Here is a 27,740-nt window from a genome sequence, read left to right as displayed (position 1 = left end):
TAGAGTATAGATTTTTTTAAGAGGTTGCCATAACATTTCAGAAATAAAAGGCATGCATGCCCATAATGGGAAATTTTGTAGTTTCTGTAAGTGCTCCTTTCTGTAAGAGATTATAACAGTCTCTGAATTTATAACACCCAGAGGTGTGAATGAATACACCATTATCATTCCCTGTACTGTGATCTCACATACACCAGCAAATGAAGCCCCTGGCTTTTTCTAGTTCATCTAAAAGCTCAAAAAACGCCTGCAGTGACCCATTGAGGCCTTGCCAAATCAGAGCAGTGGCATTTGGGCTCAAAGATGATATGATAAATTAGCAAAAAATAGTAATTAAAGGTCTGATGGAACAGGAAAGGACTCAAGTGCCCACGCACTTTAGACAGCTCAGCAGGCGACAGCTTTTTTATTACAACAGGTGTAACTGCCTAGTGTGAAATGTAAAATAAATGGGGATTAGACTCTCATCAATTGCAGCCTACCTGTTTTTCTCTCTCATAAAGAAAAGTATCTGAATGAAGGATGAAACTTTCTGGAAGAGGGCTTTGTCCATTGCTTTGTGCTACAAGTGGGAAGGGCCAGTAATGCTCCATTGCTTGGGAACCTTCTGAGGTACTGTTAAAAACTGGGCTTAGGAGTACAGTAGGACTTGGTAGAAGCAGTATTTTAGACTTTTCCCAAATTGGATTTCTTTCTCTTTCTTTTCTGAGAATTTGCACCAGGTACTGGCAGACAGGCCTGGTACCTTTCATGGTGAGTGAGATTGAGCTCCTGTACACATCTTTGAATCTAGTACCAGTGGCTCATGCCTGTCATCCTAGCTACTTGAGAGGCTGAGATCAGGAGGATCATGGTTCAAGATCAGCCTGGACAAATAGCTCACAAGACTCCATCTCCAAAATAACTAGAGAAAAATGAACTAGAGGTGTGGCTCAAGTGGTAGAACACCTGCTTTGTAAGCACAAAGCCCTAAGTTGAAACCCCAGTCTCCCCCTCCCCCTCAAAAAGGTGGATTATCTGTCCTTTGTTCTGGCTCAACTGAAAAAAAAAGTTTCTTACTTGTAACTGGGCATTTAAGCCCAAAAGGAATCAAGACCAAAACTTCAGGACTTCAGGTTACTATAGAATGCTGCATTTCATAACCATATTTCGATATTTTGAGGCATGGAACAGGTGCTTGATCAGTCTATGTTGAATGCTAAATGAACTAACAGACATACATTGGCATATTAAAACCCATCTAATCATTATTTCTCAATGCTTTTTTTCCCCTAGTGCCACTATCAATAAATACTAGACTAGGAAAAGGCTGCGTCAGGCAGTACTGATGTAAGACTTCAACCTATTGCTTTATTTCTGTCTTCAAGACTGAGATGTGGCTTATCAACAATTCCCTATCACCTAAGCTCACCTATTACTTACAATTCTGTCTTTCCTGCTTGTGTGTTACAATGAAGGATCAAGGCCATTGCCCAGGTTGTTTAGGTCAGAAAGAACTTCTCCCTGCCTGGCTCCGTTCTTTCCTTCAGCACTTAACTGAGTGTCTGCAGAAGGTTCAAGGGTAGATCAGATGAATCACTTCAGCTCCTGGACTTCTCCAGACACAGGGCAAGAGACTTCTGAATGTCAAGAACTACTCTCCCGGGGGAGCAAGGAGCATCTGAGAAGCACATTAATTTGCTTTTTTATAATTTATTACTACACTGACTTGGGAGAAAAGCTGGAAAATTCCCTGGATGCCTAGGAAATCAGAGATCTTTCTGGTTCTAATTCAATGCTTAAAATTTTCTCTTTCTAGACTATTGGTTTGTTAAAAACAGACTAGGTAAACATCTTTGATGTACTACAGCGAAAACAGTATATATTCTAAAACCGTATACATATTTTTTAAATGTGAGGTCTTAAAGGACAGATATTTACTCTGTGGGACATTGCAAGAAATTTCAACAAATCGAGCACACGGAATAGAGCACAGGAGCCACACGGTTAGAACTGAACTTTTTAGATAAAGGCAGTGAAGACTATGCAAGGTGGTATGTGTGCAGAGCAGCAGTTTGTTTTCATATTAATTTCAGGGAAATGTAAATTTTCTCTCTCTTCTTATAGAACACCATCTTGTGTCTTCTGTTTCAGCTATCGTCATTGTATCTGTTAGGTTCCAAAACTCCTTTAGGGTATAGATTACATCAATCATTTTTATCCTTGCTGATCACAGAGTCGTTAGTTTTAAACTATTTTATGACGAAAGAGGTGAAGAAGGTCAAAACCCAAAAAACACAGCAATGAGAACAGTGTTAATAGAACGCGTGGACAGAAGACTTCCATTTGAGTCGATGAACCGGCACCCTCCCATTTCTCCTGCCAAGCAGAACTAAAAGCTCTGGACACAATAACCAAACAGAAGACTGAATGGTGCAGAGAAAAGAAGGCGGTATACCAGCTAGGGGCCTTGGCCTTAGCACGTGAACTAATGAGAAAGCATTGATTGAGTTCTTTGGCTACTTTTGTGGTTGACTTTTTTTTTTTTTGGTAATATTGAGATTTGAACTCAGGGCCTCACACTTACTAGGCAGACACTCTACCATGTAAGCCATGCCTTCAGTCCTTTCTGGTTTAGTTATTTTTCAGGTAGGGTCTTATGCTTCTGCTCCGGCTAGCCTTAAACCACCAACCTCCTACTTCTGCCTCCCCAATAGCTAGGATTACAGGCTTGTGACTTGACACAAACCTGTTGCCAGTTTTTGTGGTCTCATATAATCATGTCGTAAGAGTTGAAGAAGATGGCAATGACAACAGGACCCAGCCAAAGCTGTTTTCTATTCCCAGATGACCAGCAAGGGGTAGCCCTCCAAGACAAAGATTGATCATGCCAAGGGCTCAACAATGTGGCAGCCGATGCCACAGCAAATCTGGTCCATCAGGTAAGGCCCAGCAAGTAGCCTTGACTTCCAGCTGGACCAGGCTGCAATCAGACCCCAACAAGGTGGCACCTGAGAAGGCCGGGCAAGAAGCTGGGTAAAGACTAAACTCCCTACTGTGGAGTTAGTGTGAACAAAGAGAGAGGCCTGGACGTCCACCCCTCACCTGGCTGTGATAGACTCCTCCCCATCCATATCAGGTGGTGTCAGAAGAGCCTCACCCAGCTGGTGTCAGTGAGGCCACTGAAGAATAGCAAGGAGGTACTCCAGAGACCTCATGGGAAGCCTGGTCTCCCACCTGGGCCCAGCAGCCTCCTTCAGGGGGGCTACAGCTGAGTGGGCACCTGGAGCTTCTACCCTCACCTGGCAGTCATAAGGAAGCCAGGTAAGACAGGAGGATCCTTCAAGATCCAGAGTCTCAGCAGAACCAATGATGATGACACAGTGAGGTTCTGTACCTGTTCCTGAAAGATCTTGGCCAAAGGGGCGCAGTCTGTCAGCTTGATGAACCTCACCACGTCAGTGACAGTCCACTCCAATGGGTTGCTCTCCAGTACAAGCCTTTCCTCTTCCTCCTGTTTCGCTTCCTGCAGGGGAAGGGGGACAGGACATGGTCACTGCATCCTGCAGGGTCAACTGTATCCTTTCTAACAGCCTCCAGCCCTCAGCCACTGTGCTGGCCAGGACCCATGGCCTCCCTTCATCTCTCACAAGTTACTTCTTAGCAACTTGTCTCTGGTGACTTCTGCTGCACCTGTAATGTCCATGTGCCTTTAGAGATTAAAAACAAAAGCACAGTGACAGTGACAGCCAATCTTGAGGCCCCAGTTCAGGGAATCTTGGGCATCTTGAACCATCTAATTACAGAGGAAAGGAAAGGCCAGAGGGTGTATCCAAGGGCACATAGGAGAGACACCTAAGTCAATCCACACTGACCTATGTCAGTCCACACTGACTTTTTATTTTTGGGACAGGGTCTCAAAAAAAAAAAAAAAAAAAAAAAACCATCCAGCCCAGGCTGGCTTCAAACTTGCAATTCTCCTGCCTCAGTCTCCAGAGTGCTGAGATTATAGATGTGCAGCACCATGCCTAGCTGTTCCCACTGACTTTCGTGATGATGGTACCAGTGACGTTTGCAGCGACCACACATCACTGTGAGGTTAGTGGAGGCCTGGTGCACAGGCTTAGTATTTTATGACACCACAGAGGTGTTTCACAGAAGCAGGGAACAGGGAGCAAGGGCAGAAATAGGAGTTGTGGGGATGGAATTTTGGAATCCCCATGATCAAAGGTACCTACAGGGCCTGACCACCACTACCCCCATTACAAGAAGCCCTGATGGGATTAAAGCCATCCAGAAATGAGGATGCTATTCCGGCCCTGAGAGCTGCTGTCTGATGCCGCACGACCACTCTACCAAGAGATGAAATGAGTTTTCTGCCCTTGGACTTGGGGTCTTTGACAATTAACAGTTTTTAATTCTTTAAATGAGTTTCTGCAATCCCACCCTGAGCTCTAGTTCATGGGCAACATGCCCTCTGCTCCCAGAGCTCACCTCTGGGCCCTCGGGCCTGGCAGGCAGACCCTTGTCCCCATCCTCAGGAGAGGCGATGGCTGGCGCTGGGCGGCTCCTTCGCACCCTCTCCACTGGTGGCCGGCGTGCGGCCTCCGAGCTGCTCCGCAGGGTGGCAGCCCTCCGGGGCCGGGCAGAGGGCACCTCTGCCGATGAGGTGTCGGTCTGGTCGTCCCGGACCTCAGAGCCAGTCTCCTCGCTCGCAGTGTCATTGTCCAGGGCGTCTGCGTCCTCCTCTTCACTTTCCTGAGAAGAGAAATGCATTTAAGGGGCGAGTAGCAGGAACCTGAGTGAACAAAGCTGGGTGGCCTGAACCTGTAGCCACATAGCCCGACCCTGATCCCAGCTCCTCTTCCTTTTCCAGGGGCAGCCGTGCAAAGCCACAACACATAAAGATGCCGTGAGGTGCTTCTCATTGTTTCTAACCACTCTGCAGCAAGCTTCACCCACAGCTTTCTCTATACAACAGTAACAGGCCAGTGAGAGCAATGTGTCAAAACCAGACGCTGGAGCCGGGTATGGTGGCTCACACCTGTAATCCCAGTACTCAGGAGGTGGAGGTAGGAGGATTGTGAGTTTGAGGCCAGCCTGGAATACATAGCAACACCCCGTCTCAAACAAAGGAGGTGTGCATGCAAGTCCACACATCTAATCCCAACTACTCAAGAGGCAGAAAGAGGGGAAGAAAGTGTGAGACCCTTTCTGAAACACTAAAAGCAAAGGGACCGAGGGTGAAGTCAAGTGGAAAAGAGCTTGCCTAGCAAGTGCAGCACCCTGAGTTCAGTCCCCAGGACCACTGAAAAATACAAAGTCAGAGAGTGCTTTCTAAGCGGCGTGTACCTCTCCCGAGCCTGCAGTCAAGTCCACAGTGGAAGATCTCCGTTTCTTCTGCACGAAGATGGATTTTCGTCGTTTCCTCCTTCTGGCTGGTTTGGGGTGTCCGCTCTCAGTGCTGCTTTCCCCGATCGGGGGCTTAATGATCTTCTTTCTCTTCCCGTAATAATAGGCTGATGGGAGAAAGACGGTTTTACCAAACAGGACCAAAGCACAGCACGCTCTTAGAGCCTTAGGATCACACTGGTGACCCCGACTGCTCTCAGTCCCACCAGACATTGTTCTGTTTCCCATGGCTGAGCTCAAGTTTGAGCTGCAGCATTACGCACTCTAAAATGACCCAAGAGGTCTGAGGAGATGGAAGTTTTATGAAACCAGACCCAGAATCAACTTTAAGTCACTTCCGTGGTGTGTAATTTTGCTGTAAGCCTGCTCCCACGCTGTGTCCTGGATGTGCAAGGAAACCCATTTGTAAGGTAAGCCTTCAAGGCCAGGTGTAGTCCTCAGTGAAGTGAGTTTCTAGTCAAGAGTGGCCATTGCCCAGTGAATCCCTCCCTGGCCTAAAGTCAGGTGACGTGAAAACAAGAAGGGTGTCAGGAACACACCCACAGCTCTCACCCAAGATCAGGTGTGTAGACGGAAAAGGGAGCAAGTGATGGAGAGCATAGCTGACCTTTAGCAGGACTGGCAGTGAAGGAAGACTTGGTGTGTGTGTGTGTGAGAGAGAGAGACAGAGACAGAGCGCATGTGTGGGGTATGTGTGTGTGAGAGAGAGAAAGAGAGAGAATCACAGAGAGGCAGCTATGATAGAAGAGTCACATTCCGAACATTGTAAAGGACATTCTGATTCCTGGTTCTGACACATAAGTTGACAAATGACAAGTGGCTGTGGCTCACAGAGCACCGACCACATGGCATGGGTCCTTGTCATATTCTAGCAGGTAGCTGGAATTTGGGCCGGCAGAGCCAACCTCCAGGCCAGTACCCTGGGACCAGAGAGAACTGAGGACAGAGGGAGGAAGCTCAGAAGCTATGGATCAGAGAGAGTTTGCATGCAGAGTTGTAGGTACTCACGGTGAGGTGTCTGCAGTGGCTACTGGGGTGCAGAGGGAGGTCATCAGAACACAGGAGGGGCAGGACTGAGCAGAGGTCTCTTAGTGGGATAGGCATGGCAGAGGTACGTGCTAAATGTCAGGAAAGTGAGGCCAAACCTGGCTCCTGAGTCATGGTGGAGAAGCAAAGGCATTGGGAACAAAGAAAGGGGTGGTTGTTTCTGCGTCCTCCAATTACAGTCCTGAGAGTTTTGCAGGATGTGTCTAAGTAGGGAGAAGCAGAGTGTGACAAGGACAGGGCAAGAAGGGCAATGAAGGGCCAGCCGTGAAGCTCCTGCCTGTAATCCCAGCTATTCAGGAGGCTGAGATTAGAGGGACTGCAGTTTGAGGCCAGATGGAGAAAATTTAGCAAGACCCCATCTCAGTCAATAAGTCAGATGTCCATGGCACACGCCTGTGACCCTAGCTACATGGGAGGTGTAGGTAGGAGGATCACAGTCAGAGGACAGGCCTGGTCAAAAATGCAAGCCCCTACCTGAAATATAACTAAAGCAAAAAACAAAAGGCTGGGGGTGTGGCTCAAGTGGTAGAGTGCCTGCCTAGCAAGTGCAATAATTAATTAATAAATAAATACAGGGCAGTGTAAGAATCATTACAGCTTTTCAGTGTAAGGACAAGAAATCAATCCGGGTTCCCAACCATCACTAGCAGTCAGTTTATCGTGCCCTTCTTCTAGCCATAGTTCTGGGATCGGTCTATTGGTATCCACATTCTCCTCTCTTCTTTCCTGAAGTCTACCTGTGAGGACCCGACCTGTGTTGACCCACCCCATCCCTTCCTTATGCCAGCCTAAAAACTGCTGTGAATCTGCTGTTCACTTTAGCAAATCCTAAGGATGTCTCCAGAATAATTCTTAAGAAAAACTACTGGAACGGTTAAAAACAAGACAAAACCCAAATGCATCTCAGCACTGTTTAGGCCTAGGGACCCAGGTTTTTTTTCTTCTCCATCTGCACTTACTGTATTTGGTTTTGGTGTGAATGGAGCAGTTCTCTGGGCAGTTTTCAGAAACCAGCACAGGACTGAACAAATTCGGACAGCACTCTAGCTTGGCACAAACTCGACGGCAGAAATTTGCTACTTGGTCAGATGTTCGGACAATCTTGACCACAGCCCTGTACGTTTTGCCTCTGTATCTAGAGAAAAAAAAAAAAAAAGAAGAGAAAGTGATGGGAAGACCCAATTATTATACAGACTTACTCTATTACAGAACAGTCAAAAGCAGTCACTTCCTTTTCCAACAACAAATCATGTGGTGTGTGCCTTCCACTCTGTATACTTCTTTACAGTCTCACAAATTACCTATCTATCTATCTACCCATCTATCTGTGGAAAACTGAGTTTAAACTCTGGGTCATGGGCTTGCTAGGCAGGCGCTCTACCACTTAAGCCATGCCCCAGCCCTTTTTGCTTTAGTTATTTTTCAGATAGGGTCTCCTGCTTTCTTCCAGGCCGGCCTCAGATTGTGACCCTCCTACTTGTACTTCCTATATAGCTCAGATTTTGTACAGAAGTGCACCACTATAGACCCAGCTTGATTGTAGAGATGGGGTCTTGCTAACTGTTGCCTGGGCTGGTTACAATTCTCTGCCTCCCTAGTAGCTGGGATTACAGTGTAAGCTACTATACCCCGCTCACAAAATTATTTTTAAGAAATGCTCACAGTATGCACAAAATATGTGTCAACAGTGTTAGTCACCGTAGTAAAGATTTCTATGTAGTGGGTCTCTTCCTGCTACAGATAACTAGGGCACGGTACCTAGTGGTGGTGGCACTCAAAATGAAGTTAATGAGATTTAATGGAACCTTTTCCTGCTGCTCTATCTATGGGTGCACATGGGATCGTGACTGTGCTTTGAAAGACCATGCAGAACTCAGAACACGAAATGACACCTTGGTCAAGACTGCGTACTGCACTGTTGAAGTGGGGACAACTTCCACTATTCATAAATGTCATCATGCAGATTGGTGATGGGAAGCAAGGCCACATTTGAAAGGAGAGAAAACACAATGGGTTTTAGAAGAAAAAAAGCAAAAACTGCAGCACAGCCACGAGCCGAAGGACTGTGAGGATTCCTGGCACTGAAGATGCTGGCAGCCTCAGCCACAGAAACCGTGTGAAGTGGCAAAGCCACCAACCACACCATGCTCACCAGGTGACCTTTCCTGTCCCTTTCCAGGTATGGATGGTGACATGTTGAGCCATCAAGTAAAACCACTTCTAGAGAAACCATCTGCCCTCCTGATCCTCCCGACACCGTTTTGGGTTCCTCTACAAAGCCGCACCTCTGATCTGTTCTGCACACACACGGCAGGGGATGAGGCCACCACGCCCAGAAACCAACAGGTTTTCTTAAGAATCTTTATTTTATGCGACGGAGTCTTTGGAAAGTTTGAGTCTTTATTTGTATATGAGGAATAATAAAATGCATTTTCCAGTTAAAAACAAAAAATACCCAAAGCAGTAAATTTAGACAAGGGACCTCACCTGGGACACCTTCACTCTTACGGTGTCTCCCCGCCTCCTCATTCACACACGTGAGTCCTAATCCCCAGTGTGCCTGTTCCTGGGGCATTTAGAATGGGGACTTTAAAGAAATTAAGGGTAAGTTATGTCTATAAGGGGAGTCCTGTCGCAGCAGGACTAGTGTCCTTATGAGGACAGGAAGAGACAACAGAGATATGAGCACAGAGAATAGGGCATGTGAGGGCACAGGAGGAAGACAGCCATACACAAGCCAAGGAGAGAGATCTCAGGAGGCACCAGCTCTGCTGACACCTTGAACTTAGCCTTGCAGCCTCCAGGACTGAGAGGAAGAGGAAATGAATGTTTGTGGCTGAAGTCACTCAGCCGGTGGTGTTTTGTTACAGCAGCGTTTGCTGACTAGTACAACTCATGCCTCAAGTGGGAAAGGGAGAGACAAGGGCAGGCACCCCAGACAATCTGTTAGTCACAAGGCTCTGACTGTGACTGCTGCTGGCTCTGCCCCTTTTCGCTTTCTTGGTTTACATTTTATAAGGATTCTCTGAGGTCAATCTTCAGTGTTTTTCTCTTCTCTTAGGGGGAAGACCAGTCTAGACTAAGGGTTCTCAAACCATTTTCAAAGCAGCAGAAAAATAAGACCTGGGAACTCAAACACCTTTTATACTTACCCACGACCATCTGATTTATGGTATGGGAATCTTAAACACACAACTAATATTTGAGTATTATTGCATGCTACTTAAATAGGAATCAATCTCTTCTGCTCTTCTCCACAGTGAAAAGCACAGGTGATATTGCTGAAGTGTAAGTATCTAGTGAAAAATGAAAATTCACGCCTTCCCTGCCTCTCCCCACCTAGCAGCCTGACAAAGAGTTCAGAATGAGGATGATCCTGACCTTTACAAGTTGTCATCTGTTGCTCATGACCCTTGAAAAAACTCTCTCCTGCCTAAGAAGGAACACGTGCAACGAAGTCATGAACATGAAACTAGCCACCAGATCTACAGAAGGCACGACACGTGGTTCTTCTTTTAAATGTAACTCCTGAATCCTTTATTCAAGATTTTATGGTAATAGGACATAAATACAACCTGGCTGAAAACACAAACACTTGGAAATAAGTTTCAATCACCTTTTAGCATGTCTTTTAAAATATCATAGGGGTTAGAAGCGTGGCTCAAGTGACAGAGCAATCGGCTAGAAAGTGTGAGGCACTGAGTTCAAACCCCAGCATCACAAAAAGCAGATGATGATGACAAAAAACTATCATGGGTACAAAATAATGATAAACTTTCTAGTAGGCATTAGATCATAGTTCATACCGACTAAACTTAAGAGGCCACGGATGTGTGGACGGATTAAAGTAGCTGTATCTCTCAGGTTGCGCCTTTAGTGTGGGTCCTTATATTTTAGGCAGGTGCTCTACCGCTTGAGCCATGTACCCTGGCATGAGCCATTATTTTAAAGTTGAACTCTTAAACAATTTATTTTTGCAAAGAAACCACACGTTGTGGTAGACTTTGCAGATTAACACCTGTGTCATTTCTGGAAGACAACCAAGATCACGAGGAATGACCTTCCCAGGTAAGCTGACAATACTGTCCAATGAGATGAGGACCCGAAATCTTTGTCTAATCTGCTCTTCCCACACTTGACATTCAAAGTCAACAATCCACAATGGGACGTGAGGAACATCAGACAATTAATTTGTACAAACATGACTATGAAATGAGATGGTCATGTTTGTAATTTGCAGGTAAAGCATTAACTTAAATAAAACCTTGACTTGTTTTTCAAAGAATAATACAGAGGTAGAAATTACTACTGAGTATATTATTTCAACTTTGCTTTTTGTGTTTTTGGAGACTAGAAAAAATACATTTTCCCTAATAAATCATTTTTTAAAGCCTCAACAGCAAAACAACTAAATTGTAACTTGAAAAAATGCACTTTATACTTAATCCACTGCTCTTTCATATCCTGGGGTCTCTGCCCTCCTTTTTCTTCCATTTCTCTGATGTGCCAAGGCTGACTTTCTATGGATAAGAACTAAAAAGGTAATGCTTTGTAGATAAAACCAGGCTTCAAATCCTATATTCTTGCACAACTGTTGATTTTTCTAGAGCTCTATCGATCCTAAATGTAGAAACTCCCCTCTGTGTGCCCCAGAGGGGGCCCTGCTTCGGGGGAAGAGTCTCACTTCCTGCTTTTGTGATATTTCATGACAAAAACAGCCCAACTCTGTGAACACAGTACGCCCCTCACGTTGTGGGAAATGTAGAAGAAAAACACCATATGGGTCCATTTCCCCTTGAGGTTTTACTTGCCACATGTTTGGTCCTAGGGCTCTGTTTAAGAGAATCTAAAGAATCTTCACTGTGAACACTCTACAGTCTCCTTAAAAAATAAAACATCATGGCACTCCACAGCAGAAGAGATGTGAAGACCAGGTCAGATGCTGAACTGGGGGGGGAGAGCCCAAAGACCAGACATTTATGTTCACCCAATCTCCGAGTTAGAAAGCACACGGGTGCCATGTGACACGTGGCAGGGACGTATGGAGAAAGGGAATGGTCGCAAGTGCAACAAGGGAAAAGGTGGCCTCTTGTTTCGTTGGTAGGGTGATTCAGAGGAAGCAGGTGTTTTAGTAGAACCTTTCATAATTAGAAAAAACCCATCTAAACATATGGAAATGAGAACTACAGCACAGTTTTGTTGTTTTTGGCAGCACTGGGAGTTCAACTCAGGCCCCTGCTCTTACTAGGCAGGTGCTCTGCCATGTAAGCCAAGGCCACAGCCCTCTTTTGCTTTAGCTAATTTTCAGGTAGGATCTCACAGTTTTTTTTTGCCCCAGGCCTGGCCTCAGACTGTGATCCTCTTACCTATGCCTCCCAAACAGCTGAGATTATAGGCGTGAGCCACCAGACCTACAGCACTGTTTAAAACTAACAACGCCTTTCCTGTACCATTGTGTCCAAAAGCCATGGCATCAGTGGAGGGATTGAGTAAGGAGGGGTTCTGGGCTGGGGGGCTGCCAGACCTCCTTTCTCGTGGGACTGGTTGTCCCAGGTGAGGAAGGCCTTCTGGAAGACAGCCTTCCTCTGTAGCCCCTTTGGGGTCTGCCTCAGCAGCCCAAGGCTGCTTTGCTCCCAGCCTTTTCGGGGAAAGATCTCATCAAGCCACTGCCTATGAAAGAGGTGAACAGGTGTGTCCAGTTGTCCCAACTCAGGACATGAAGGGCCATTCTAACCCCAGAGCTGCCTGAGAGCTACTACCAGACTTCATAGCAGATTGGTCTCGCCACCTGCCCTGTCCCTTCCCAAGTTGAGGGTCCCAAGGGCCCTCCTTGATGCAATCCGTCTGGAAGGCCCTCAGCCTGGGCAGTGTGGTGGTGAGGAGGCCACCTGTGTGTTGGGACAGCTGCATGGGGTGATTCTGGGGCCTGATCAAATAAGTAATACATGGGACAGAGCACAAGCCAGGCTTCCCCGTCACAGGGAGAGCTGCCAACATGGCAAAGGGAAATAATAGGATGAAGGCGGCATGCTGGCCGGGGACTGGAACCTGGACCTGCGCATGAGTGTGCAGAAGAGCTATTTATGTACCTGGCCTGGGGCTGCTGTCTACAGAAAAGCCATGAGCAAGGCAAGCCCTTGGCTGGCATCTGGAAACTTGGGCTTCTGAAGGGGTAAGAGCAGCCTACCTTGATCAGCCCTGCAAACAATGGGGCTCTTGACAGACACGGGCTTTCCTGCTGGGATGCTGGAATTTGGTGTGTGCTAGGAAGAGGCCAGACCTCTGGGTTTGGGCTTCTCTAGGCAGAAATGTCACCCAAGTGGCACTGCATTTTTTCCCTTTTTGGTGGTACTCAGGGTCTTGTGCTTGCTAGGCAAAGACTTTGTCTCTTGAGTCACACCCTAGTCCTCTGCTTTTAGTTTTTCACCACAGGGTCTCATGATTTTGCCCATTTTAGCCTCAGACTGCAATCTTCCTACTCCTGAGTGACTGAGATTATAGGCCCGAACTACCACGCCTGGCCCTGCTGCTGCATTTTTGTTGCTGGGGAAGAAGTGAGCCTGGTGAGAGCAATAGCAAGAGGAAGTCTGCACATGGAGATCCTTCCAGACTCTGCCTTTGTTCATCTTCCTTATGATCTCACCATACTGCCATTAGAAATCTTATCCACAAGTTCAACTATGTGCCAAGTCTTGTGAATCCTTCAGCAAATCTCTGAATAGAAGGTAGTCTTGGGAGCTCCTAACCCAATAGATGTAGAAATAAACAGAAAATAAGTTTGGAACATCTTATGGGGTCAGGAATTAAAACACGATCAAAGAATGATGGAGACACAAAAAGGAAACTAAAAGCCAGCTGGATATCATCATGAAATAAATGATGATAGCGTGATGGTAACTCACTGAATAAAATCAGGGCCCATCAATTCAGACCAACATAAGTAAATGAATGAATGCAAAGCGTGAAGACTGGGATATAAAGATGGAATCAAGTATCTCCCCACAAGTGACTTCTGCAGTGGAGAAATGTGCAGACCTCACCCTATTAAATGACAAGGTGAACATCAGCTGTGATGACACTAATTGAAACTGAAGAATGCAACATTTCTCTGTGCTATTCCTGCTTTGGGTACACAAACTGACTCAACCGCAAAGAACATAAAAGAACCCCAGAACAACAGTATCCATGGCCCTCCAACATGTCCAGGTCATGAGACTCAAGGAAAATCTAGGCAACCACTGCAGAAGGGCAGAGATGAACCTGGTATGGCACCCCCTTGCAATGTGGGACAGCACTGTACACTTCTGCCATCAAGGATGATGCTGGGTACCTGTGGAACGTGAGTGGACTCTAAAGATTCCATGGAAATGTTTTCATTCTAACTTCCTGATTGTGGTCACCCAGGAGGATGTCTTTGTTTTGTAGGACATACGATTATTTGGGGGCAATATGACATCTTGTCACAACTTATTTTCAAACCAATCAGGATGCGAAATCAGGAGGACAAAAATAGGACTTTTGTTCTGTACTTGCAATTTTTCCCTAAGTTTGGGATTGTTTCAAACTAAACATGTTAAAAACTAAGCATATAGTTATATGACTCAACTATATTAGGCTTACTAAATAATATGCTGCCCATCAGATGAGTATTTTCCAGCCCTGCTGATAGAGTACACATTCACTCTCAGAGAGTATCAGAATGTCAAGTGGAAACTCCATCCTGTTGAGTTGGGCAATGAATTAAGAGCAACTTGCTTTTGAAGATATCCTGAACTTCTGAAGGCATTAGCATACAAAAAAAAGGCAGCTCTAATCTTTAAACAAATGCTTGGAATTTAATGGCATAACTGCATTTGCATAATTTATTTTGCATGTTAGGGCCCTATACGTCAGGCAAGTTGTCTACCACTGAGCTATACCCCTAGCCCAGGGAAATCTAATTTATTTATTCTCAAGGACTCTCTGTCATTCAACCATCTGATCCTAACACAGTCTTCCAAGATGGCCAGGACAGGGCTTGAGCTCTACATTACAGACATGATGAGGTCAGGAAATCTGGGTGAGGATCTGGGGTTGCATTCAGAGTCTCCCCACTCTATTTTTTATTTTATCACCAACTTTCTGGACTCTTTCTTTTGGCAGTACTGGGGTTTGAACTCAGGGTCTTGCGCTTGCTAGGCAGGTGCTCTACCACTTTTGAGCCTGTCTACCAGCCCCCATCATGAACTTCCTTATCTCCTGTTTGTTCTCCAAACCAACTTCTCTTTCCCAAAGAACTCTCCATATTCTTCCCATAGAAGCCTTTACTCCCCACCTCCTCTCTCCACTATGGTAAGTTATAGAAGCCTCCAATTCCTCCTGTTTCTTAGAGTCACTCATCACCAACCACTCCCGTGGGTGTGCACTGTACATACAAAACAACTCGGCTTGTCCTTTCACTAACTTGTGTTTTGTCAACTTAACTTGCAGGATCCCAGTCACTGAACCTCAGAGAGTACTGGAAACACTTTTCTCCCCTGACATCAATAAGGAAGTGTGTGTGGCCTTCCAATTTCTCCCCTTAACCAAAGTAGGGACTTATTTCCATCTGAGTACTTATGGCAAGAGTAGAGGGAGATAGAGGAAGGCAGGCACAAGGAGTGCTAGAAAGAACAGTCTTGTCTACTTGAGTAGAGAAGAACCAAAAGGGATTTGAGTCAAAAAGAAAAGTTGTAATGATCTGCTCATAACTAACAGCACAGTCCAAATGGGGTAAGTGGGTGTGGCCCAAGTTCTCCCAGTCGCTTTCCACATGACCCTGGCTGGCATCTTTCAGCAGTATCTCCTTAGGTAGTGAGGTTAGGGCCTGGAGGTCAAAGTTCCAGTTCTTCAAGCTGAGTTCCATCTCAAACACCACAGGAAGTAAAAGAGAACCAATGGGGATTCTAACAGCCCTTCAGCAGCAGGGAAGGACCTTCTGCTTCTGTGGGAAAGCCATCCTGTGCCCCTGCAGGAATTAGTATGGTGGTGACTTCCTCCAACACAGAGTCTTTGTGTCACTAGCCCCATCTTAATCTTGACACATGAATACACAGAACATTTTCCAGTGCAGGGTCTCTCAGTTTAGGGCTCCTTTTCACATCAACCACCTGACAGCCAAATATTACATCTTACTGGTCATAAAATGTAGGCTGGAGTAAAACCCTCCTCCCCCCCAAAAAGAGCAAATAAATTAAAGTACATACAAGGTTAGCCAATGCTTATGGAAAAGAAGAAACCAAAATGTTTCCATAGAGCTGAGCATGACTTAGCTAAAAGTAAAGATCAGACTGCTCCCTTGCCTCTGCCTAAATGATAACGGGAAGTAATTCATTTGAAATTACACCAGGCTATTTCTCTTATGAACTCAATGCTTGTTACAGAAGCTGGGAAGTCCGTTTAGACTCCACCGGGCTTTTGCAGAGATCAGCACAGAAGCTATGCACAGAAAGTTAACACAGACTTTTTATTTTCCCAAGTAGAATTTATAACACATTGAAAAATGTATTTAAATGCCTCTAGATGCAGCGAGTTGGAAGGTTTTTAAAAAAAATTCCCCTAAAGTATAGTCTAAATTCCTTCTCCTAACATTCAAAATATAAGTCAAAATTTAGAACACCTAAATTCATCAGAAAGATGGGATATTCTGTTCTAGAACAGCTGAAATGAACTACATGGAAATCACTTTTCCTGTGCACAATAGCTAGCCTGTTTTTGTTTCTGGATACATGTTGAGGACTGATGATATGGTAGACTTCTTACAAGTTGTTCAAACACTGCAATCATTTCCTTAGCAGCATAAAAGCTATGCTTGGTTGGATAAATAGAAAAAAAAAAACCTTAAGAACACAACTGTACTTTTTTTTGACTGTACTGGTGTTGAACTCAGGGCCTTGCACTTGCTAGGCGGGCACTCTGCCATTTGAGCCACACCCCCAGCCCTCTGGTCAAAACCTTTTGGGAGGCCCCTTCATCCTATCAGGTAAATAGGTTTTTACTCTTTAGAAAACAGCAGTTAAAATCCCATATGTGAAATGACAGCAACCACACTGCCCTGGGGACAATCTCATGACCTTGTTTCCTGAAGACAGTCTATAATATTACAGCTGAATGCCTTAAACACAGGTCTCCTCTCTGCTAAGTTAATTTATTCACAGCAGAACACATTTCTGTCTTTCAGCAAAATGGGAAGAAACCAACTCGCTCTCCCCGTGACCAGACCAAAGATAACAGAGCCAAGTTGTCACAATCTAAAAAGTTGTCATTTTCCATCAGGAGGGAAGGACTGTCTGGAGGAGGCTCCTGCTGACTGTAAATCTGCCATCATTACCAGCTGCTAGGAGGTGCTGCTCTGATGTGGTGTAGTTGAAACCCCATCAGACCGCCATCTCCTCATTAAAAGCTGTCAGGTAAGGTTTTGATCTGGAACTCCCTGTCACCTTTGATATAAGTGGTAGTACTTTGCCTTTCCCATTCAGTAGGGCCGGATTGCACTGTGTCTGTTTTGATTGTATCAGGCTGGATTTAATGAAAGCTCCGATCGACTTGGTAACATGAAAATAAGTGCAAACACTTGCAAAATGTCATGGAGCCCAGTCATGGAGCAAGGTTCTGGCTGATTTAGGAACAGGGGAGGTTTTAATATAGTTTAGGATTTTGTACTTGCACTGTTTCTATATCCATGAGATGTAATTAGGCTGTACTGAATCATACAGAAAAGTTCTAAAACAAGAAAGAAGGATCTCTGACATCACCAGTAATATGACTTTAGAAGAAAATGTCCCATGGCTGATGACATCTTCTTTAGAGGAAATAGAAAAATATGGAACATTAGACAGGAAAAAATTTTTTGGGGGGGAGAAGCTCATTTAAGTATTGCTTGGGAACGAAGCTATACAATGACCTCTTCATGCCATTTTATACAAATAAAACCTCTTCTTATTATATATATTCTCTCCATTGTTCTAAGTTGGCAGAGTATCATTAGCTCTGAAAATACTTTTGCAGAATCTAAAATGACAGAGCCATTCTAAAAAGACACGCGTGTGCATGGGTTACTGACAACGAATGGTGAGCGACAGCCTAACACGTCCATCCCCACTCAGTACCAGGATGAGTTAACTACAGAGGAAAAGGCTACCGGTCATACAAACGATCAGGAATGCCCCAATTTTCACTATGAACAGGGCAGGTGCCCTCTTTAAAGATGAGCTTAGATTCTACTCTAGCCATCAAAAAGTGCTTTGCTTTTTTTTTTTTTTAACGTTTTCTAATTGCGCTATATAAGTGATGTTTCAGGACACGAGTGTAAGAGAAGTTAATCAGCTAAGATCTTCTCCATTGGAAAACCATACATGAGGATTGAAAGCCCTCTCAGGACACCAACCAACCATTCAACAAAAAGTTATCTTGAGAAATGCGTCTTTTCCCACAGATCTACTCAATAACCAAGTTCAAGCACATTGATGCCATTCCTGTTCTCGTTTTCAGAGGTCAAACACTTAATGCAATGCAAAATATGTCACCTCTCAATTTCCAAACAGAAGCAGTCGAGGAACCCACTGTCATTTTATTTAACTCAAGCCAAATGCGTGTGATCAGCAGTTTTTATCTTAAAAAATTCTCAAAGCTCAGAGCAGGGACTCTTTCAGCAAGGTCTTCACAATATCAAACACCAAGGTATTATTACTGAACATAATAGGATGATAAGGGATATCCTTTTCTTATAATTTTTCTTTCTTTCCAACAAATAATCAATTGGCTCAGAAACAGTGTATTTTTATTCTGAACATGTAACATAAGAAAAGTATCAGTTAAGTAGATTTCTAGAAATCCTAAGGCTTAAGGCAACTCTGTAGAGCAAAAATGCTGGTGAGTTTTTAAGTCATTCAGAGAACTGCAAAATGATGGTCTTCCCATTTGTGTCCATTTCTCTGGCTTATGTCAAAACCAGGAAACACAAGTTCAAAACAGCAGGTGAAGTACTACAAAAATCTTTGTTTTCCAGGATGGAAAGCACTTACTTTGCCTTCAGTGTCTCCTCCTGAAAATTCCAGTGTGGATCTTCCACTAGTTGTAATTCTCTTAATACCCTTCCAGGCTTGTAGGCTGCGTTGATTATCATACTAAGAACCTGTTGGGAGAAAATACCAGGATGAATTGCAGTTGTGTTCATTCCCATTGAAACCAGAATCCTTTGAAAACCACACTGCTGAAGAGGTGTTTGCTGTGCACCTCATTAAGAGAAGGGCTGTGATTAAGGTAGACAGAACCCTCTGTAGGCTAACAGGAACTGAGTTGCCATCCAGGGATGGAAAGGATGTAAAAATCCAACCCCTCTGGCTAGGAGGGTGGGAACTGCTCGCTAGAGGTGTTGCAGATGCTCAGTAACTCTTCTGGTTGCAGAAGAAACTGGGCACAACCTTCCAAGAGCTAGTTATGACTCTTCAACAGGAGTCACCTTTAGTAGGACGGGTTGCTTTGAATTTCATTCTGTTTTAAAGACACATTTCATAAGGAACCAATGAAATTGAGATCATATGTTTGGGCCAACACTTTTTTTTAATCTTTGGCCAATTTTTTAAGGATTTATTTTTTTAAAACATTTTTATTAGCATATATTAGTAGTAGGGGGAGAGGGTTCACTGTGACATTTCCGTATGTGTTTACAATGAATCTTGATTAGGCTCATCCCCAATCATCTCCCTCATCCCTGTCCTCCCTACTTAAAATGATTTTGACAGGTTTCAATGTTCCATTTTCACACAAGTATATACACTAAATCGATCACATTCACCTTCCTGCTCTCACTAGTACCCTACCCCTGACAGGATCCATTCTGCGTTCCTGTTCTTCACTTTTTTATTTATATTTTTATTTTTGTGCTGGTTAGGGGAACATTGTGGCATTTACAAGGGTTCTTACATGTCCTTCATTATTTAAGTGTGTGTCCACTATTCAAAGGCGTTTCACTATGGTATTTCACCTGTGAATATATTGCACTTTCACAAGTCTAACCTGGGCCAGCACTCCTGAAGAAACTTCAGATATTTGAAGTTGTTTGAAATTCAAGTGATGACGGCTCAATTAATGGGCATTTAATACAAGGGTGGTGCGCTGTGTATTTTATAAGGTAGTCTAGACCACCTAATGACATCCCATATCGTATTTCCTCAAACTACCCTGTCATTTCCAAGTCCCAATTCCAAGAAAATAACCAGACGGTCACCACCAATGATGGGGCACCTAGAAAGACCAGGCATTTCCATTTGAGCCCCACTGGCAGGCTGTGGGGGGGTTGAGGGGGTGATAAGAAGTTTCTGTTGAACCTCAATCTGCTTCTTTCCTGAAAAGAGGAATTCAGACCCCCGGGGGTGCTCACCGTTCATAAGCAAACATGATGAACTCTGACATCTACTGCTACTTAGCAAGCTTAAGGGACACGAAGGTACAAAGCAGAAACCTGGGTGCTGAGTTCATGAAATGACTACCTGCGGGGCTCTACTGTGGACCAGGCACCAGGGACACAGAACACACAGTGCCTGTCCCTCCTCAAATGTGCCCCAGGCAAGAAGAGGTATAAAGGGCCAGGGCTCATGTTTCATATTTCAGGACAAAATAAATACCACTGAGAGTGAGGAAAATGCCTCATGGAGGAGATCCTCACTGAGATGGAGACGGCATTATTGTCAACACATCTACTATTTTTTGGTGGAAACCAGTCCAATATAAATGGGAAGGAAGGAAGGAGATGCAAGTATGTTTAGGATATAACCGGCCTGAGTTCCTTTAGAAAACAACAAAGTTTTCTTGCATGACTCAAAGGATTTGCTCTGAAAATATTTTCTACTATGCAGTCAGCATGGCCTTTGACTTTTGCCTGGGAGGAATTTCACCATGTTCCAAGAGCCCCTTAACTACACAAGCAGAGGCACACTGAATTCAGCCAAGCACCAAACAGCTGACCAGTGCATTATGGGCAGTTTGTGGCGCCTATGTTTTCTGAGTTGGAACAAATGATCTGATTTTACCATTTACTGTCAGCACAATCTCAGACACTGAGCTTAAAAAAAGTCTAATTAGAACTGGCTGTAATAATGTACAAAGTGTCTATCAACAAACAATAAAATTTCAATGGGTTTCTTTTCACTGTGATTAGCTAAGAAAACCCCAGGGCTCCATGTTATCTGCTACATATCGAAGTGTACTTGGTGACTGTAAATAAATAGAACATGCATTCTAGAGTTTAATTTAGCCTGGGCACAGGAAGCAATTAAATCCTAAAAACACCTGCTATTGAATGTTTTTCACATGGCTTTTCCTGACGCCATGCCATTTGCCTCCAAATTCAACCAGGCCTTATAAAATGCTGGGATTGTAAGCTGCACAGTTTTTGGGTACATGGAGACCTAGTGTAGTGTGGCTCTCCCATCAGAGGACCTGAACAGATAGCTGCTCTCACTGTGCAGAGTAGACTGAACTATTGCAAACCATCACTGCATAATTCACCATGCTCTCCATCAGAGAGTAGCACGGCGCCTCCCACTCTAACTGGGAAGCCCTCAGGTGTGGATCAATAGACAGGATTCTCAGTACATGGTGTGGGGGGGGCCTGGCACCTCCAGGAGGAAGTTCACACCAGGAGCAATGCCTTATGGGATTCCTTGGAGTTCATGAAGCATGATGGGAGCAAACTTCTTCATGCAAGTTCCCCATAGTGGCCTTTCTTGTTGGACTTATCTGGCATCAAATGGCAATTCCATCCCTTAGAGGCTTTGGGTCCTTGGGCAAGGTGTCTGATTGACTTTCCTCACCTGTACGTGGGTCCTGCATTACCTGGTTCTCACAGATGTTATGAGAAATAACAAGGTGCCATTTTGGTACACAAAAAGTCCTTCAAAGGCAGCTCTTGTCTGGCTGTCAACGAGGTCCTTACTGCCTGTGTGACAGACGCTCTCTTGTTCTCTCTCCTGCCATGGGCTGTGTTATGTTCTGGCCTTGTGTCTTTGGAGATCAACTCTCCTTAGAAACCGCTTGCCTTTCTAGCTCCTGTCTCAAAAAGAACCAAAGTTCTCAAAATGTAGTCTGTACTGTTGATTCTTACCTTCACTTCGAATTCTCAACCTACCCAAATCGGTTTTCTCTCCACCCTCTGCACAGAAAGGCCTTGATAAAGGAATCCAACGACCCTGTGTCCATATCCAGCAACAGTCTCCATGTCTCTGGACCTGAGTAACCTCACAGAACCTCCCACAGTCCAGTGCTGACTTCCATGGCTTTTGATGGTTTCATTTATATTCCCTCTCACGAAAACTCTTTACAAAGCACCAAAGTTTTCATAACACTAATCTCAACTACATCATGACTAAAGTTGCAATGATGTTGAAAGTGCAGCTGAGTGTGGTGGCTCATACCTGTAATCCTAGCTATATAGGAGGCAAAGATTGGGAGGATCGTGGTTCAAGGTCAGTCCAGGTAAAAAGTTCGTAAGACCCCCACCTCAACCAACAACCCTGATGTGGTAGTTCATACCTGTAATTCCATCTATACAGGTGGGCATAGGTAGGAGGATTGTGATCCAGGCTGACCCTAAGCAAAAACTCAAGACCTAGTAAGCAAAAGGCCCTCAATTCAAACCTCAGTATCACCAAAAAATATTTAAAAAAAAAAAAAAGGAAAAGCAAGCATAGGTAGCCACTTACTAGAAAGTAATTTCTCTGCATGTCAAAGTTAGAAAAACAAAGAACACAGATGTGTCTCCCACAATGAGTGGAGGTTCACCAGATGGGAAGAAGATGGATTCCTGACCTCAGAGTTCTAATCTGTAGAATCTAATGACTACGGAAGAGCCTTTGCGGGTAGATTCTGGAAGCAGAAAAACATGCAGGAGAACGTTCAAATTTCTGGACACATCTACTGCTTCATCAGGCCGTTCTGCTTTTCAGGCTACAGAGGGCCACAGCAACAACAACAAGCTCTTTAAGAACCATGGCACATCAAGGCCTCACAGGTCACAAAGATTTCTTCTTTTCAACTTCAAAATCGGAGGAAATGGAGCTAATTTTATGAAAAGAAAAATGGTAAAGAATTTTCTTTGCTTCATCAGTGATTTCTCCCTTCACGGTTCCTCTCATGAGTGGTGTCTTAGGAACAAGTTAAAATAGGGAGAAAATGAGAAAGTGGGTCTCCTCTTATGGTGAGTTACAAAAACCTGAGTTATTTTGCTAAGTCTAAAACTGTCATATTGGCCAACTCTGATCTTCATCTTTAGTGTTTCTGTGAAAGCTGACCTCTTGGGAAGAAGGTATCCAGCCCATTGGCTCTGCTTTTCCAACAGGTAGGCCTCCGTTTCCCCTGCACCATCTGCTTCTCAGGCCACTTCCCAAAGGAGGCTATAATCTATAGGAATTCCCCGCTCCCCCTCCAACTCGAGCAGGACAATCTCATTCGGCTCTGTGTCCTAGTGACAGAATTCCAACACTCCTAGGGTACCTTTCTATCCAGTTCCAATTCCCATGTGGCTCCAATTTACCCCAAGCCAACCTCAAGCCCCTCCTCCTCCTTGATGCCCTCTGAACTCAGGGCCCATCATCCACAAAGTACGCTCTGTTCTCAACCTCCCATGAGAACATTCTTTGCAACCCTAAAGCCTTCCTTCCATTCTGGGATGGACTGGAGCCTAATCCCCAAGGGAATGGTATCAGAAGATGACTGCCTCTTCCAGAGGTGATCAGGGTAAGAAGAGACAGAGATGATTGGCCCCTGCCATGGGATTAGGGACTCCAGAGAGCAAGCTCTTCACCAAGTGAAAACATAGCAAGAGGACTGCCACCTGTAGGTCAGGAAGAAGCCCTCAGCAGGATCAGAGCACTCTGGCATCCTGACCTCGTACTTCCAGGATCCAGGCTGTGGGAAATGAGGCTCTACTGTTCAAGTCTTCTACTCTGTGGTGCTTTGTTAAAGCAGCCAGTTTCCTGAGACCTCCCCCTCCCGCACTGTCACGTCCTCTCAGGGAATCATCTGCTCTGTGTAACATTTCCCACCGTAAGCAAAGTCAACTCTCCCCATTCACCCTCCTCTTCCTTCGCCCACCTCACTGCTCTGTCTGATAGTAAAATCTTTCAGAGTGGTCTACACCTGCAATTCCTCTTCCCCTTCTTCAGTTTGCTCTGGCACCTGATCCAGTGGGACTCTGTGTCCACTTCCTCCTGAAGCTGGTCCTGTCAAGATCACAGGTGATGTCAAATTGCCAAAGGACGTGTAGTTCTCTTGGTTCTATTTTTATTTTCCCCCATAACTGCCTCTACCTCACCCTCCTGAAGTCTCTCCTCCAGCTCATGGCCAGAAAGATCCTCTAGATGCCAAGTCAACCAGGCCACTCCTCTGCCCAAAACTCTTCATAGGCTTTTCTCAGAGTCACTCAGAGCAAAGTCAAAGTCCTTAGCCTGGACTCTTGGTCCACTTGTCCCAGACAGTCCCCTTCCTCTGTTTACTTTGTTCCTGTCATGCTGGTCTGGCTGCTGCTGAAGGTTCTCTTTGTTAGGATTATTCTTTGTTGCTGTAGGTTGCTGTGGAATGTCCATGTGGTAAAGGCTTGGTCCCCCAACCTGGGATCTATTGGGTGGTCATTGGGCTGTGTCCTTGAAGGGGACTGTGGGACTCAATCCACTTCCTCTTTCTCTTTTTCACTTCCTGGTCATGACATAAGCAGCTCTGCTCTACCATGTATTCCCCACCATCCCGTGCTGCTTCACTACAGGCCCAAAAGCAACTGGGCCAATCAATCATGGACTCAAACTTCTCAAATTGTGAGTCAAAACAAACCTTTTCTCTTGATAAGCTGTTTATTTTGAGGATTGTTCCAGTGATTGAAAGCTAATGCACTTGGGATATCCTTACAACTCATCCTTTCTCTCAAAGAATTCTTATCACAGAGGCCTCCTTGAATATCCTATCTATACAATACCATCTCTCATCATTTTGGACCACTAATGCTGGTCATTTTACTAATAATATACTATTAGTCATTTATTGGTTTATTTATTTACTCGTTACCCAACTAAAACATGTTCACCAGGAAGTAATGGACTTCAAGCTGCTAGAGCTCTCACTGACAGTAGCAGGGGCCAATTATCTTTCTCAATTTGCTTGATGAGTTTCAGGGATTAGAAAAAATTAGATTCTGTTCACTAAAAAATAATGGCTAATTCACTGCAAGAATTTATTTGATAGCATATAATCTATGTGAATGGAGGCTGAAGAAACAGCATTTGCTACTGATTTTCAAGGCTACAAATCCTGTTCTATGGTAGAATGAAAAAGTTCTATAAATCTATCTTGTTTTCTTGGGAAAATAATGGAGAACACCTTAACAGCAACAACACTTTGCACTTCTCTTTGGCCACTCTTCCCAGACATTTTATGGCATCCTGCATTCTCCTGTACCCCAGGCTGTACGTGTGCATCATGTGTGATGTAGGGACTTAGGCTTAGTACATTATTCATAATGGATTAGTCAACATTTAGCATAAACTCAACGAGGCAGCAATAAAAGCACAACAGAAACCTTCCAGAGGCATGTCTGCATCTGTGTTTAACTTTGACTGACTTAGGCAAGAGTTTTCCTCTGTCCAGTATTATCTGAAAAGGTCCTTGGTATGAGACATGATTTCTACTGCCTGACTCAACTTCCCTCCATCCTTCTGACAAACACACAGCTGCTATGAAAGTATGGCCACCCTCATGAGCAGCACTCCACCATCCCCACAAACAGCAGAGGCTGCTCTGGACTGTGGACTCTCTGGGTTCCCCCCTGAAGATTTTTCTAGTCTTTGAGTAAAAGTTAGAAAGAGATAGAGAAGAAAATTGCTCAAGAAAGAGAAATTCAACAAGCTTTCCAGAACTCCCCAAATGTGGGAAATAAACACTACAATCGAAATGAAGTGGAAGGAAACTGCTTAATGGCTCAACCATGGACAGAAATACAAACTTCAAACAACAGAAATGAAGCCAGACTCCAACTGTCAGGCCACATTTGAGAGTGGCCAGGAGCGGTCCCTTTACCTCTGACGAGGGCATGGGGGTCATACAACGATCTTCAGTCAGGCCACCATGTTCCCCCGTTGAGGACAGCTTCTCTTTTTTTGTAAGCACACAGATTGCACAGTGGCAGATACTGTAAGTCAAATAACTTCTAAGAGAAACCACAAATGCACCCCAAATCTCTGCAAGCTACCCTGAGGTTTTTCCTGGGATGCCATCTCCACAGCTGATAGTGTCTCTTCAAAGACAGGGGCTCCATAACTCTCTTCCACAGTGGGTACTTTCAGAATCATTTTTGCCAGCAGCAGGTCTTCTCTCACTTTCACCATGTCCTGTACCAGCAGCTGCAATACTCCTCCATGACATACTGATGTCAGTTACGAGATTAGACCTCCCACTCCTCTTTGGTCTCTTGTGCTCACGCTGACTCACTCACTCTCCTTCACACCTGCGCACCCACCCAAACTCTGACACACTGCATAGAAAGAACGACAGGCCTGGTGATTCATGAGATCACTTAAGTCAAGCAACAATTTCCTGATCATCTTGGTCAATACACTAGGAATACCATGCCCAGCCACACTCTGCTGCAGGGGCAGGCGACCTCACGATACTACACAGACCCACATTTATCCTGTGGTGAACTTGGCATGAGGGTAGAAGGACTTGGGCTACAAACAGGTGGTTCCAATTGGGAACGACCCTACTGCATTTAGGTTTGATTTATGATAAACACCCTCACTAATGTCTGTACCTAAGAGGTTTCACTCTCCATGCACCTGGGTCCACACATTCAGTAAAATGTAGCACGTGAGGGACCAATGTACAGCTTGAATTGCCCCTCAACACCAAGGTCAGCTCCATTCTGAGTTCACTTCCAGGGGTTGCCTGGAGCTGAGTGAACCATCTACAGACTCAGGTTCCAAGTTATTCCAAGGTGCTGGAGGACTGGCTCAAACAGTTCAACACTTGCTTTGCATGCGGAAAGCCCTGAGTATAGACCCCAGTGCCACCAAAACTTATCCCAAATCTTCTACCTCCCCTTAATGCATACTCTCTAGAGCTGAGGTCAGACACGGACAACTCTCTGGCTCCCTCCATACCCCACTCGAGTCTAGAAAGTGAGTATAAGACTGGCCTTCCCAATCACTTTTGCCAGAAACTTCCTCCTTTCTACCACATGGCTCTCTGAGACAGGCCCAAGACCCCACCTCACAGTCTGAGTTTAATCATTATAAAGACCACCCCTGCACCCACACACTGAAATTATCCATTTCTAGCCTAGACATCCATTTCTGTGTCTAGACAAGACACAGAGAGGGAAAACAATGCTTATTTTACATTTTTTGAAGACACAGAAGTGTTTTAAACTTTCAGTACCACTGATGGCCCAGAAAAGCAACATACTCTGTCTTTGCTTCAATTACTTCATTCTCTTTAAGTAAAATGAAATTTGAAGCCATGCAGAGGTTCTGGTGCTGGAGAAGGAAGTGTATTAGCATAAAGATTGGCTTGGTGGAACTTACATTTTTCTTGGACTCACAGAACTGTAGTGCTGTGCTTTATTTGTTTTTTTCCTTTTTTGCTGCATGCATTTTCTAAACATTAGCAAAAAGTGACTTTTGTCATCGGATAACTGTTCTGGCCTGGCTTTTAAATTTGGTTGCGGGCACCTATCAGAGAAGTGATCAGGATAACTACTTTTGGCTTAAAATGTTATTTGGTAAAGTAGAACAGCAACACCCTAAAGAGAGGCTGAGGCCAAGGTCATGCTGTTTGTTAACGCAGCTGGCAGATAAGAGAACTCACGTTACCTGGAATGTGTCATATGAATCAGGCTTCCAGGCAGCTATGGAGAAACCCACTCACACTGTATTTTTGTCAGTTTCCGTGTCCTTGATCTCTCACATTCAGGCACGAATACAGGTGGACTTCGCTATCTCATTTGTGGGCTTAGAACTCTGGTGGACTAAAGAAAGGGAATTCTCACATGGGGTCCTGTGTCATAGCGAGACAGAACTTCTTACGCCTAATCCTGGCTTCATTTCTTTCTGAATCGAGTTTCCTATCTACAGAGAACTATGTTCCATCTCAATTTAAACAGACAGTTAGACAGGGTCCTACCACTTACCCACATCTCAGGCAGTGCCAGGTACACTGCCCCTCCCCCATGACAGCCATTCTTCTTTAACTACAAATTTGTAATTTGTCAACAGTATTTGCCGCTAAGGATGAACAAGACT

General features: G+C 44.6%; 1 protein-coding gene across 7 annotated transcripts in view; it reads right to left on the bottom strand.

The window, feature by feature from the left end:
• The window catches only part of Sfmbt2 (Scm like with four mbt domains 2), a 201,636-nt gene that overhangs the window by 12,924 nt on the left and 160,972 nt on the right, over positions 1 to 27,740 (bottom strand). For all 7 annotated transcript variants that reach the window (XR_012442179.1, XM_074056710.1, XM_074056709.1 and 4 more), the window contains 5 exons: positions 18,480 to 18,589; positions 7,398 to 7,573; positions 5,332 to 5,498; positions 4,474 to 4,737; positions 3,377 to 3,505 (listed from right to left, as the gene is read on the bottom strand). Coding sequence is in view for 6 of the 7 variants with exons in the window: in XM_074056710.1 (XP_073912811.1) it covers positions 3,377 to 3,505; positions 4,474 to 4,737; positions 5,332 to 5,498; positions 7,398 to 7,573; positions 18,480 to 18,589 (846 nt within the window). In the remaining variant the exon portion in view is untranslated. The remainder of the gene's footprint in view (positions 1 to 3,376; positions 3,506 to 4,473; positions 4,738 to 5,331; positions 5,499 to 7,397; positions 7,574 to 18,479; positions 18,590 to 27,740) is intronic.

The sequence above is a fragment of the Castor canadensis genome, chromosome 15 (assembly GCF_047511655.1).
Source record: "Castor canadensis chromosome 15, mCasCan1.hap1v2, whole genome shotgun sequence".
Classification (NCBI taxonomy): domain Eukaryota; kingdom Metazoa; phylum Chordata; class Mammalia; order Rodentia; family Castoridae; genus Castor; species Castor canadensis.
The sequence above is the reverse complement of the archived record's forward strand: the minus strand, read 5'-3'. Positions and strand labels throughout refer to the sequence as shown.